At 33.2% G+C, this 15208-nt stretch overlaps 1 protein-coding gene across 1 annotated transcript in view; it reads right to left on the bottom strand.

Moving 5' to 3' along the window:
* The window catches only part of LOC132047722 (receptor kinase-like protein Xa21), an 89108-nt gene extending 80964 nt beyond the window's left edge, over positions 1–8144 (bottom strand). The window contains exons 1-2 of the mRNA XM_059438726.1: positions 7697–8144; positions 3003–3221 (exon numbers count right to left, since the gene is read on the bottom strand). Of these exons, the coding sequence (XP_059294709.1) occupies positions 3003–3221; positions 7697–8144 (667 nt within the window). The remainder of the gene's footprint in view (positions 1–3002; positions 3222–7696) is intronic.
* Positions 8145–15208: the final 7064 nt, after the last annotated feature.

Raw genomic sequence — 15208 nt, 5'->3', positions numbered from 1 at the left:
AATGGGTTGATACGCATATGACAATGAATCCACCATTATTGACTTAACGGGGATACTTTGGGAATTATATGAATATTGTTTGATTTTTTAATATTGGGTGCACATTTTTTTTTTATATTGCTTGATTTTTTTAATATGGGGTCCACTTTTTTTCACGAGTTTGGAGATGGTGGGGTCCACTTTTTTTCCTTTTTTTTATAGTATTTATTGGTGTTTTTAGTATGGGGCCCACCTTATTTTTTTTTTTTTTTTTTTAGGGAGACGGACGACGAATCATGGGTATAAACCCATGCTTCTATATAGTAGTAATTTAGAGACCTTATAAATTGTAGTAATTAGAGCATTTATTATTCAAACTAAACTTAATCGTCCCTTCAATCCAAGGGAAACCAACATATACACAATTAGGGCCTATTTGGAAAGCCACCAAGGTAATTGGAATTGGATGTAATTACACAGTTTGGCCTGTTTATTTGACCAAGTACTTACACAGTTTGGCCTGTTTGTTTGACTAAGTAATTACACAGTTAGGTAAAAATTGGGTGTAATTGAGAGGGTGTAATCAAACTCTCCAATTCTCGGGGGTGGGGGGGTTGAGAATTGAGTGTAATTACACGGGTTACTTTTTTGTTTGTTTCTTTGTTGTTTATTTTTATTTATTTTTGTTTCTATTATTTTAATTTCTTTTGATTTTTAATTTATTTTTATTTCTATTATTTTAATTTCTTTTTTATTTTTTAAATGTATTGTTCTTTTTATATTATTTATTTTTTATTTACTTTATTCTCATTCCCAACCTTTACTTTTTGTGGTTCCATGTAATTGCTCGTATTTTTTTTTATTCATTTAGCATAACCGTGTTATTATTCTAATTCTTGAAACTACACCTCTTAATATTGGAAAGAATAAGTCATTAACAAACTTGGCATAAAAAAAGTGACGTTATTAAAATAGAATTTCATTGTGAATGAGGTTATAAGCTTATATTTTCCCTTTCTTTTGAATTATTTACTTAAGTTACGTTGGAACTTACTTATATAATGTTGGAATTTGACATAAGAGTATTATGTTAAACTTTTTATTTTTCTTTTGAATTTAGGTTATGTTTTCATTTTTAAGTTATTTGCTTTCACATTGCATGTTGTTTATTTTTCACTTACATTTGATGGATTTTTTGTGTCAAACATTTGAATAATGTTATGTCATTATATTTATAAATATTATTTTTTTGCCAAAGATCCAATCCATGACATTCTCACAAAAAAAGTCTTCTTTTAAGTTTTATAATTAATTAAAATTAAATATTATTAATTTGAAAAATATATATCAATTATTTTTTACAATAGTAGTTACAAATATATGATTATTAATTAATATTTTTTCAAGAAATAATGTGTTATTACATGACTAATTTAATATCATTTAAAGGCAAATATTTTTTAAATATTAATTTTAAATTTTATAATTAATTTTTATCAAGCATGATCTTTTATAAATTATTCATTCAAAGCAGTACATGAACCAAAATCACACGAACCAATTTTCGTTTCGTATAAATTAAGAGAATTGAAAAGTTGCATTAAATAAGTTAATTGAGACTAGATTCATTTGACTAATTTAATACAAACCAGATTTATCTAATAAAGCACATTATTCTTACTGCTATAAAAGGCCAAGCAAGATGAAACTTCTCCTTCATCACTACCCAAGAGGTGTTGCTTAAGTCTTGACTCTTGACGTTACTTTTGAATATTTTTAGACATTGCACTATGCACATATAGTTGGTGGATATGCTATACGCCTATACCAAGACCATAGAAGCATGGATATAAGAGGATGGCATTAGGATGTTGGTGGAGCAAAGAATCTTGAACAAATTTTGTATTGACAATTGGTGTTCGATCATTCTAGCTTAATTATTGTGAAGAATATAAGATTGCTTTTAATGTAAATGATAGACGGAGTGAGATATAGCAAGAGACAGGAGGGTGAGGTGTTATCACACAAAAAATTTAACCTCGCCCATCCTCCTGTCGTCTATAACAATTTTCTCTATTTTCATCTGGCCCTCCGTAATAATGATGTATCTTTTATTCTTGCACTTTGTTATTTAGCTAAAATAGATAGCTTTAAAAAACATTCCTTTTTGATAGCAATATTTGGTATACTTTCTTGTGGTTCTGTTTTCCTATCAAAATTTTTTGTCACGTAACAAAAACAAAATACATTTATAATATTGTATTTCTTCATGTCATGTTAGTATTTTTTTATATTTCTATTATATTTTTAAAGTATTGATGAAGTTTGTAATGCAATATGATATACTAATTTGACATGATTATTTGGATTTAATTATATTTTATAACTCAATTTATTTCATAAAATATATATGTAGTGAAAAAATAATTGTCTTTAAATAATAAATTTTCTAATGTCAATTTATGTTGCACGTGTCCCATAACTAATTTATTGAAATAAGTATCTTTTGTGCTGTTTTCAAATCTAAGGCGTGAGTACAATTTTTCAACAAGAATATTTAACTTCTTTCTTAAATTTTATTTAAATATAAATACTTAAAAAGAATTAATTTATAACTTTAGTTTGTATTTTAATACTTCTATAATTATATAGTTAGTTACAAATGTATATCATAGGGAGTAAAATTTTGATAGTATAAATGGTGTAAGTGTTTTTAATACTTAGTTACAAATGTATATCATAGGGAGTAAAATTTCGATAGTACAAATGGTGTAAGTGTTTGATTTTAAATATATACGAAATTGAATCATATTACATGGGAGGTAGTGTAGTTAACCTTTAATTCTACTCTAACTTCTATGCAACCGCTAAGAAAGAGTATAAATAAGTTTATTTGATTGCTCAAATGTACCAGCACAACATCAATATAGATAGATAATAGTGCAATCGATAATCAAGAACTTCCATAGATGATGCAAGACTAGCCTAGATTATCAAACAAAAACATTTTGCTTGAGAATTACCTGTTAAATTATTGTGCGACAAAGCCAAATATTGAAGCTGTCTCAAATCCCCCAACGAGTTCGGAATTTTGCCACTCAATTTGTTATCATAAAGAGCTAATGTCTTTAGATTTGAGGAGTTGGAGATTGAGCTGGGTATAACTCCACGTATGTTGTTTGAGCCAAGATTCAAAAACTGTAGATTCGTTCGCCAGTGGTCTGGAGAAGATGAAAGACTACCTGAAAGATTATTGAAAGCAAGTGTCATCTCTCTTAGCGTAGAGATATTGAAGAGCTCTTCCGGTATGGAACCACTTAATTTATTATATTGCATAAATAGTTCCTCCAATTTGTGAAGATTCCAATCTTTCTTAAATATAACAGTCACCACATAATAGAGAGCAAGAGGATTCAGATTAATGTTATATTTTAATTTTACGGTTAATTACAATAAACGTCTGTAATATGAATTCAGTTTGGAATACACTCCTTTTTGATGTATTTATATTTTATAAGCTTTGAAAAGAATATATATATATATATATATATATATATATATATATATATATATATTTGTTGAAAATCTTTGTTCAGCCTTTGATTATAAAAGCAAATAGACATTTATTGAAATATGGATCTTTTGTTCTCTTTCAACAAGAATATTTAACTTCTTTTTTAATTTTATAAAAATAAATACTTAAAAAGAATTAATTTATAATTTTAGTTTGTCTTTTAACAATTATATTATTATATACTTAGTTACAAATGTATCACATAGGGAGTAAAATTTTGATAGTACAAATGGTGTAAGTGTTTGATTTTAAATATATCCGAAACTGAATCATATTACATGAGTGTTAGTGTAATCAACCTTTAATTTTACTCTAACTTCTATGCAACCGCTAAGAAAGAGAATATATGGACTTAATAAGTTTATTTGTTTGCTCAAATGTAGCAATGCTGCATCAATATATATAGATAATAGTGCAATCAATAATCAAGAACTTCCATAGATGAATTACCTGTTAAATTATTGTTAGCCAAATTCAAATATTCAAGCTGTCTCAAATCCCCCAATGAGTTAGGAATCGGGCCACACAATTTGTTAACATGAAGATATAAAGAGCAAAAAGATCCAAATTAATGCTAGTTTGTTTTTTTTGTTCTGACTTCTACGAGACAACTCAGAAAGAGTATATCTGGATGGCCAAAAAAGAAATGTTGATTGAAAATCACCTGTTAAGTTGTTGGTGCCGAAATATTTTCTAAACCACCACATCCCCCCCCCGCCCGGGTGTGGACCCATACGACACCAACCCCCCACCCTCAATTTTTTTTTGGAGGGTGTGGTGGGGTGTCGGGAAGGGGGGTGGGGGTGGGGCAAAAAACCAAAAAAAAAAATTCAAAACAAAATTAATTTTTATTGGGGGGCGGGGGGTGGGGGGTGAGGGCGAGGGGGTGGATGGGGTGGGGGCGGGGGGTGGGGTGGTGCAAAAAACCAAAAAAATAAAAATTCAAAATAACTTTTTTCAAAACAATTTTTTTTTGGGAGGGTGTTGAGGCGTGGGGGCTGGGGTGGGTAGGGTGGGGTGGGGTAGGGCGGGGGTGAGGTGGTGCAAAAAAACAAAAAACTCAAAACTTTTTTTTCAAAACAAATTTTTTTTTTGGTAGGGCGTGGGGATGGGGGTAGGTGTGGGGTTTGATTGCGTGGGGGGGTGGGGTGGGGTGGTGCAAACTCAAAAAAAAAATTCAAAACTTTTTTTTCAAAATAATTTTTTTTTTTTGGGGGGGTGGGGCGAGGGGTGGGTGGGGTAGGGCAAGGGGTGGGGTGGTGGGAGTGGTTGGGTGGTGGGTGGAATGCATTTATAGACTTGTTTTCCCTCTTTTTTATTAGGGAAGTTATTTTCCCCATTTTTGAAAAATTTGTTTCCTTAAAGAAAATGTTTTCCAAATTTTTTGACCAAACGAACATGAGAAAATTGGAAAATATTTTTCGAAAAATGTTTTTCTCCATACCGAACACATCCATGGGGTGTGCACAGCACAAAAGAAAATATTTTCCATGGAAAATGAGTTCTTGAAAAATAAGTGAATTTTAAACTTATTTTCTCATGTTCGGTTGGTTGGTGGAAATCATTTTTCAAAAAATATCCACACACCCCAGCACCACCTCCACCCCACCACCCACCCACTCCTCCACCACTCCCACTATCCAGTTACCACACCCCCACCACCCAGGGTAGAAAAAAATTTCCCATTTTTTATAGAAGTTAAATAAAATATATGACCTAGAAAATAGAAAAGGGCCAAATTTACCTCTATTCTATGAGAAAAGGTTTAAATATACCCTCGTTATAGTTTGGTCCCCTAAGCCATTTTGCCTCTCTCTATTTGTTTTTCCAGCACTAAAATTTCTTTCCCCTTCACTACCATTTCCACCATTACCTTGCAAATAACTTATTCTTCCGAGGATCCTTTCGTTTCTTCTTCTCCTTCAATTCACCAACCTTTTCCTTCAACGTCTCACTAGGGAAATCACGAGACAATGTACGAACTTGTCTATAAAATTGGCCCAATTTTCTTCGAACACCCAAAAGTATGATTTACCGAGAAATTGAATCAATTAACAATGGGATACATTATCATACGCACAATTACGTAGATAGTGCATCTACCATTTAAGGATAAGATAATTTTAATATCGAAGATTCGGGGTTTTTATGAACATATTGTCGATGAATCTGTTAAATCAAATAAATTTAGCAAACTTTGGACTTTCTGCTGCAGTAATTAAATGGGAAGTATCAATTTCCTCTGTGTTCTAGCAATTTTATACGTTTGTTCAAGAGAAACTGGAATAGTGATTGTCATTGTTCCATCAAATATTTAACAACCTTTGATTATTAAATTTTAGGGGCAATGGTGGTGAATTGGAAGAACAAATAGAGAGAAGGGGCAAAATGTATTAGGAGCATTGAGGTGGCATGTCACGTGACATCCACCTCATCAAATGTCAGTGCCACGTAGGATTAGATCACTTTAGACAAATTTAACGAATGAGGGGTATATTTAAACGAATAGTATAATGACAGTGTATATTGGACCCAAAGTATAATTAGGGTATATTTGGCCCTTTCCGATTAGAAAATTCTGGGGGAAGGGGGTGGAGCGGCAGGGGAGGGGAGGGTAGGGGGCGGGGTGGTGGGTAAGAAAATATCTACCATTTTTTTTATAAAAGTAAAATAAAATATATGAAGTAGAAAATTCAAAATTGGGAGGGGGTGGTGGTAGCGTGGGTGGGGAACGAAATGGGTTGGGGTGGTGGGGATAGGGTTGGGGTTGGAGTGGTACATGGATGGCGGGGTTGGGGTTGGGGTTGTGTGGGGTGGTGGTGGAGTAGGTTGGGTTGGGTTGGATTGTGGGGGTGGGTGAAGATGAGGTACGTTCGAGGGTGGTGGTTGGGGCGTGGGGTGAGTTCGAGGTGGAGAGGAAACAATTAATATAAAATGTCATTTGTGGGATTTATTTTCCCTACTTTCATTAAGAAAGTCATTTTTTTTTTCCTTATTTTTAATAAATTTGTTTTTTTAAATAAAATATTTTTTTAGAAATTTTGACTAACTGAACATGAAAAAATTAAAAATATTCCCATAGCCTTGGTTCAAGTTCATAGAATCTAAAAGAGAAAGTTATAGAAAAAGTTGTTCCACGTGAGATGAGTTTTAAATGAATTGACATGGTCAATGATGAGTCATATAGTTGATCTCAACTAGTTTGGGATGTTGCGAGACTTAGCGTTGTATTGCATAAGCTGGTGCTCCCATAGTGGTTATTTTGAAAATACTTCTCCTTTTTTTCTCAAAACATTTTAGAAAACTCATCCAACAAAACATCATGTACACGTCCAATCGCCTACGTAGTAATGTAAATAGAGCAGGGCTGGCGCTATTATTATGAGGGCAGAGCAACGCGATTTATTGAGTTAAAATCAATAATTTTATGTATAGAATATAAAATCAGTGCTTTAAAAGACGGGGGTGTAAGACGAGATGTTTTACGCATGCGCCTCGTGAGGCATAAGATCCGAGGCACAGGGTTTAAGTCTCATGGGTATTTAATTTTTAGTATTTCATAAAATAATATAATTACAATAAATATTTTTAAATAGGTGAATTTGCATAAATTTTTTTTTTTTGAAGAAAACTATAAATATATATAGATGTGTTCCATCCTCACAAAAAACTAATCAAAATAATTCATTATATGCTACTTACAAGCACAAGTGATTAGTCGTTACTTTTTTTGAGATAGTAGAAGAAAAGATAAAGAATTAAGAAAGAACATAAGGGCATCTAGCAATTAAAAAAGGCCTTAACTTTATGTTAGTGGTTCAGTTCCTTCTTAATACATTTGAGTAATTACAAGTTGACTTTTGAGAATTTGGGCATTAATATATTAAAGACTTATCTAACAAATTTCGTTTTGAAAGTTTTCTGGGCTTACACCCCAACTCAAAAAGCTCGCCTCACACGCCCAGGTGTAAGCGCAAATTTGTGGCGTTCGCCTTTTAAGACTTTCGCCTCCCACCATCGCCTCGCGGCATTTTTGGGCGCCCTTCCCAGGGATCGCGGGGCCCCGAAAACGCCTTTTAAAACACACATGATTATGAAAACTAACGCAAAGCATGCTAAATGCAAATTGAGAAAAGTATGTACCTTGCAAGTTGTTTCCCCCAAGGTTTAATCTCTCAAGCCTCTCCAAGTTCACAAGTTTTGGTGGAATGGTCCCATCGAAGTTATTGTATGATAATGACAACTCATACAGTTCCGTGCAATTGGACAAACCTGCTGGAATGTAACCACTCAAACTGTTGTAAACTATTGATATGATCTTGATTCTTTGAAGATGGCGGCATATATCTACAGGAAGACTCCCCGATAATTGATTATATGTGAGAGCTAAAGTCTCCAATGAGGACATGTTGAAAATGGTGAATGGAATAGAGCCAGTAAGGTTGTTACTGACTAAAACCAACTCCTTTAGATTCCGAAGGTTGCCAATATCTTTGGGAATCTCACCATGTAGATGATTTCTGCTCACATCGAGAGAAATGAGAAATGAGAGATTTCCCAAGTGTGGCGGAATGGTTCCAAGAATGTCCATGTTCGATATATTTAGTGCGCTCACCCTACGGTGGTGAGAGCCGCAAGTGACTCCAATCCAATTGCAAACTGAAGCTTGAGAAGACCAATTTTGGGCTACGGGATGAGAAGAGTTTAGAATAAAGCTGGCTTTAAAGGCAAGAAGAGCTGATTGATCTGTGTTTATGTTGCTAATGCACATCTCTAAGAAGTAGAGTTGCAAGACAACTACTAAAAGAAAGAAAGAGTATGCTCTCTCCATGTGTACAAGTGATTGGTACACTACAGTATTAGAATTTGGGTAGATTAAATAAGAAATAAAGTATTCAGCTATAAATAGGGATAAGAGGTTGCTAACCAATGAATACCCTATTATCAAGGAAAGAGGGCTATTGGGGCCAAGCAGTGCCGTAGATAAGGGGTTGTAATTTTCCAGAGGCAAGTGACTTGACTTTATTGAGGACCCGTTTGGCCATAAGCATTATTCAATTTTTTCCGGAATTTTTTCAATTTTTCAAAAAATTAGTATTTGGCCATGAAAATTTCAAATACAACTTGAAGTTGTATTTGAAATTTGAAATTTGAAAAAAAAAACTTATTTTTTAAGTTTTTCACAACCAAAACAAGTACATTTCAACAAAAAAAAATCTTATTTCGCAAAAGCTAGTACAAAAATTTCTACTCAATTAACTCCAAAATTTCAAAAAAAAAAAAAGTGAAAAAGTTTTTGACTTCTATGGCCAAACGCCTACTAATAAGTCTTCTGAAAGTTTGCCCCAAAAAAGGCGTTAGATTCCATGGAGTCTATAACGCGTTCTTTTTCTTATTTTCCTATGATGTGTGATTTGACTGTCCGTGTGTGACATTATCTTGAAGCTGATCAGTTCTCTCATGTTATCCAATAGCAAACTCTATCTTGGTCCACAAAAGAAATATCATTGTGATTATTAAAATGTTAACCGAAGAAACACAGAGAGATATTTAAAATCAAGATGAAGAATTATTAACCAAGTTTGATCAAGAAGAGCACATTGATACTTGCAGCCAGGGGCGTATATAGCCTTTCGGCTATGGGTTCATCTGAGCCCATAATTTTCGACACGAAATAGATACATATAAAATCACAACAAATATTATGTCTGAATCCATAATTTTAGTAAAATGCATTCAATACTAAGGGTCTTACACATACACTGATATGCGATCTTTTCTGCACTACAAAAGCAGAACAACATTCATCATTTTTTTTTTTTTTTTTTTTTTTTAGAATATGACACCTTCATCTATGTGTGTACACAGCTCATACGGGAGAACATAGCTAGTGAGCTTTGCATATCTTACCATAAAGAAGGAAAATTAAAACAGATTAGAATTTTCGAGTTAGCTTCCCCACTACATATCACACCCCTTTTTTTTTCGTCCCCGCACGATAAACACACAGAGGTTTTATTATTAAAGGTTTTTCCATTTGAAGTGACGGTTTTGAAAAGGGGTTATTTTATTTACAGAGTCGCCAGCAAATTGAATTTGGTGTTCCAAGTCACCTTATGAATCGCTAATCAAAAGGAAATAACTCTTTTATTATGGTTCGGGAAAACAGAAGACCAGGTAAGGAATTTTGTTGATCGGGGAGAAGATGTTAGGCATTTCCCGAGTCCCGTGGTTCTAGCACGATTGCTTTATCAACTTATACTTAGCTTAAACCAATTTTGGATATATTATGTTCCTGCGCCTTGATTTGCTCGTACTTTTATTGTTGAACTTTTATTAGCCTTAACTCGGATGCGTAACCGCGATCAGGACCTTTTAAGCGTGTCAAACTAAGATGCGTAACCGCATTCTTAATCGAAACAAGATTGATTATTAAAACGAGCCTAAACCTCATCTAGCGTTAAAAGTAATTATTTGTCTCTAAAATCCGAGACTATTATTATTTTGGTTAAATTTTCACTCTTTTGATAACGAGTTTTGAAACATGTTCACAACCCATCTCGCCCCCTTACCATTGGTTTTACCACACTCTTTACTTTTATACTTGACAACGGGGTTTGAAATAGGTTCGCACCCCATCGCGCTCAACTCACACATATTCAATATATCGGGCCATAATTTTTTGACGGAACCAAAGTATTAACAAGGAGTGCATCTGAGTCCTTTAATTTGTTTCAGATGGGCCGTTTACAATTAGAGAAATGGAAAACTACGTATATATACATGTTAAGGAGAAATATTTATGAAACGTGACGATATTTCTCCTTATTTACAAAACATAACGATATATTACGAAACATGACGGATTTTCATGTATTTTTCATTTTTTTTCTAGAAAATATCTATTTTTTTAAAAAATTAATTTTATATTTAAAAAATATTAATTTCTTTTTGCTCAAAGGCTTAAAAAATTACCTCAAATTTTTGTGTATGAAAGCTGTATGAAAAATGTATGAAATGTGTATGTGTGAGCGAAATTTTATTATAATTTTCATACATAAAATTGTGGGCGAAAACTTTAAGCCTTGAATATTGTATGAAAGTTATTACAATGTTGTTGTAGTTGTACTAATTTTTTAGAAACCTAATATGAACTTTATATACGAAAAATGTGAATGAAATTCTAAGTCTTGAGCGAAATATACACATTTCATACCATTCTCATGCATAAAATTTTGAGCATAATATTTAAGCTTTGATCGAGATATACACATTTCATACTTTCTTCATACATAAAATTTGAGCGAACTTTTTAAGCCTTCGACAAGATATACACATTTCATACACAAAAATTTGAGTGATTATTTTAAGTTTTGAATGTTGTATCAAAGTTGTATACAATGTTGTTGTAGTTGTATTAAGTTTACAGAAATCTAAAATGAACTTTATACACGAAAATGTGAGCGGAATTTTAAGACTTGAGCGAGATACAAATTTCATACTGTATTCATACACACAATTTTGAGCTGATTTTTTAAGCCTTGAACGAGATATACACATTTCATACGTTTTTCATACCATTTTCATACACTAAATTTTGAGCGAACTTTTTAAACCTTGAGCGAGATATACACATTTCATACAACTTTCATATATAAATTTTTGAGCAAAAAAAAATATATAAAAAAAATAAAAAATAAAAATTTTAAAAAAATTAATTTTTTTAAAATAAATTATTTTTTTTTTAAAAAAACATATATTTTATATAGGGTTTGTAATGTTATATTTTGTAAATATAAAACTATTGTCACGTTTTGTCAATATTTCTTCTTAAGATGTATATATACATAGTTATTCGTTAGAGAAACACTTAATAAGCCTTTAAAGTTACTTCACGCCCAATCTCGGAATAGGGAAAAGAAACTTTGACAAAATAATTGAAACCAAAACTAAACAATTAACTATTAAAAAATGAACCTAAACTAAGAAAGAGCCAAATAAGATTATTATACAATTAAGGATGGTCAGTGAACTTCTTAAAATAAAAAAAAATAAAAAAAATCCAAATCAACGTAGGGATTCTGCACAAAAACACCTTTACCATTATTAATACTATCATTGAAGACTAAGAGAAATTTTAATAAACTTATACTAGATTAGCATGGGAAACTTGCAATGAATGAGGAGAGAATTTTGGTTTCATGAGTTTGAAGAAAAGAGAACATACAAATAAATACATACAATTTGCTTAGAGTCAAAAGACGGATATCATTTTTTAACCACGGAGATACACAATCCGCCATAAGTCCCAAAAGAGACGACGAAAAACATTGAACAAATATATAGCAACTACAATCTTATTTCGACTAAACCAAGAAACGAAACAACCAAATAACTATATACTATAAGATAAGATTCAGAGTTGAGAAAGAAAATGATGGACCTTGATAAGCTTTAACAGTAACGCTCTTTTACTCCAGTTGCTTAAACCGAGACAAGAACTACGAATGGAGACCTCGAACAGATACCTCGACCAGAACTCCACGAACTGGAGCGGAACCCTGCTGGACCTCAAGAACTGTCTCCCTTGGTATTTTGGTGGTTTCGGGGTGGTTCTATGACGATGAGAGGGTGGTTCGGTGGAATTCACATGGTGTTTGGTGGTGGCTCAAGATGCCATGGGTGCTCTGTTTCTCTCCCAAAAAAAAACGTGAACCATAATTCTATGAGAAGGAAGACCCGGCAAGGTGCTTTGTGCTTACATCTATATGTATGTATACGGTAAAAGCCGGATGTGTGTTAAATCGGTAAGACCAGAGACCGAAGGAAGAGAGGGAAGGACATTATTTGGTCCGGCTTCTCCATACCCGAGTTGATCGTGGCTATTGGTCTGTTTGACCGTGACCGTTAGTCCGTTTAATCGTGGCCGTTGGTCCGGGAGATTCGTTGTGCGGCCGCCACGCGTCGATGCCGTCTGCCATGTCTAGCGCCAATCGTACGGGTGTCAGACCGTACGACCAACCTAATCCAACCTAATCCATTTTAGAGTTTTTCTTTATTTTTTAGGGTCACTGAGGCAACACTATAAATAGGGGTCATTGCCCACTTTTGAGGGGTTAGCTTCCCCATATCAAGAACATTTTGTAATAGCAAGATATATAAAAGCTCTCTCTCTAACATCTGATTTTGGTCCGGATTATCGTGTTCATCTTTTAAATCTGCTTGATCAAATAATATTCATATACTACATACAAGATACAAAATCTGTAGCAAACCACTGATTATCAGTCGCTTCTTCGTAGCATATTCATACATTTCTTTTCTCTATCAAATAGATTAAGGCTCAACCACATATCCTATACCTCACTCATAAATTCAATTGATTATCCAAATTCGGGGTAAACAATGTATTCTCTATTTATCTATAATTTTGATGCCTAAATCTGTGGAAGAAAACGACCCCAAATGCCACTACGTATTATGCTCTTTGTGTGTGTGTTTATATCTATCTCAGTGCCTTTTTTCTTTGTAAGGTAACATTATGAAGGAAATGGAGATTGTTTTGCTTGTGTGCTTGGTCAGCCTTTGGACAAGGAGGACGCTGAGTCCCATTTTTTTTTTTTTCTTCTGTCTGGAAAAAGGTTGTAAATTGCGGCTAGGTGTACTCTTCAGTCTTCTCTACGTGAATGATGTATTGCGGCTGTGATCTTTTAGGGTCATAGGTGTGTCTCTCTCTATTTTTTTTTTTTTTTTTTGTCTAAGTTAGAAAATTAGGTCTAAACTTCTATTTATGCTGTGCCACTTTTAGCTTAACCTTTTCAAAATATTCTTCAATATTCTTTTCCCCAAAATGAAATATGCCACGAATATGGATAGGGTTGAATTTTACCATGTGTAGGCCATCATTGACTCGATTTTCTTTTTCTTTTAATTAAATAAAAACACCAAGATAAAATATTAATCAACTACAAAAAATAAGAAAAATCATTACACAAAGGAAAAATTTAAAAGGTAATTAAATTTAAAAAAAAAACTAGATCAAAAGAAACCTATTTTTTGTTGTTTTTCTTTCGTTAAAACACAAAAACTTGTACTCTAAAATTAGTAAATATTGTTGTTCTTTTTTTTTTAAATTTCCGTAAATAAATCTATTAAATAAAATAGAATAAAATTGACACATCAAAATTAATATAAAAGAAATATTTAGACACTAGAAGGTAAAACACCCCGGGGAGGGTCAAAAATCACGTGTCTACACTACATGAATGCAACAGCAATCTACAAGGTTACCGAAAAATAGCTCAAGTTTGTCACACCCCAAATCTAGAGAGGCGTGGCCGGCACCGGGTGCCACACTCGGCCCGAGCGAACCACCCTGCACCTGTAACTCTGGAGGGGTAACCCTCAACTTAGGCCGATAGGGCCTACCTGCACACAGACAATACCAGCATGCTGGCAAGCCACAATCTGGATACACATAAACAATATGTATGTATGTATGTATGTATGTGTGTGTGTGTGTGTGTGTGTATATGTGTGTGTGTGTTAAAAAAAAATTTGAATAAAATCAAATAAAGAATTTGATTCAAAAAGTCGAAAAGAGTAAGTAATAAACTAATAAAAAAAGCGAAACATAAGCTAAATACAAGAAAAGATACGAAGAGATGCGTCCGCCCCTATATATTTGATACCTTCTCCTACAATGAAACTAATAACTGACCCCGTTAGTCATCCCATCAATTACTCGTCGATCAAAAAAATGAGTAAATTCGGCTAATCCTCTTATCCCGACAAAGAATCTTGTATAAAAAGCATCTATGTAAGCACGATTATATGACCAATCATAGATGCCATTGAGAATTTTGTCCCTAAGAATTCTCTTAGGGCCCTTTTAACAAAAGAATTTATTAACTCAAAATTTTTTTAAAGAAGAATAAATGGGTTTATATAAAAAGGATGCTATAAATATTCCGAAATAAGCTATCTTGTTGAAAGAAGCGCATCCTTTAAAAATTCATTCCAATCCATCGAATTATTCGACTTTTGATGCAAAAGATTTATAGATGGAGCTAACCATTTCGATAATATATCCAAATCCACTCCCTCTTGGTTGAAAGGAATTCCTATGGATCCAACAAACAAAGTAAAGAGTCCTAATACAAATAGTGGGAATAGCATAGTATTGTCCGATTCATAAGGATAGGAATAAACCGCTTTATGCTCAAAACGAGCAATAGTAATAAAAGGTCGTGTCATCTTTCTTCCATTTTTATCAATAGGATATTTCGTTTTTGAAAAAAAAAGAAGTACTTTCATTATTATTCATTGGTAATAAACAAGAGTTTTTCTTAACGCCGTTTTTACCCCATAGAGATATTGAATAGAAAGGGGTTTTTATTTCCCACCATAATTTTGAAAATGAACGTTTAAATGCCACTTCAAAAGTAAGTAAATAGATCCGAAACATATAAAATGCGGTTAATCCCGCCGTGGCCCAAGCTATTATTGCGAAAATTGGCGAATACAACCAACTATCATTAAGAATTTCATCTTTGGACCAAAAACAAGCAAGAGGTGGAATACCACAAAGAGAAAGTGTACCTAATAAAAATGTGATTTGGGTAATTGGTACATGTTTTCTTAAACCTCCCATAA

This window comes from Lycium ferocissimum, chromosome 2 (assembly GCF_029784015.1).
Source record: "Lycium ferocissimum isolate CSIRO_LF1 chromosome 2, AGI_CSIRO_Lferr_CH_V1, whole genome shotgun sequence".
NCBI lineage: Eukaryota > Viridiplantae > Streptophyta > Magnoliopsida > Solanales > Solanaceae > Lycium > Lycium ferocissimum.
This window is presented reverse-complemented; position numbering and strand designations above follow the sequence as displayed.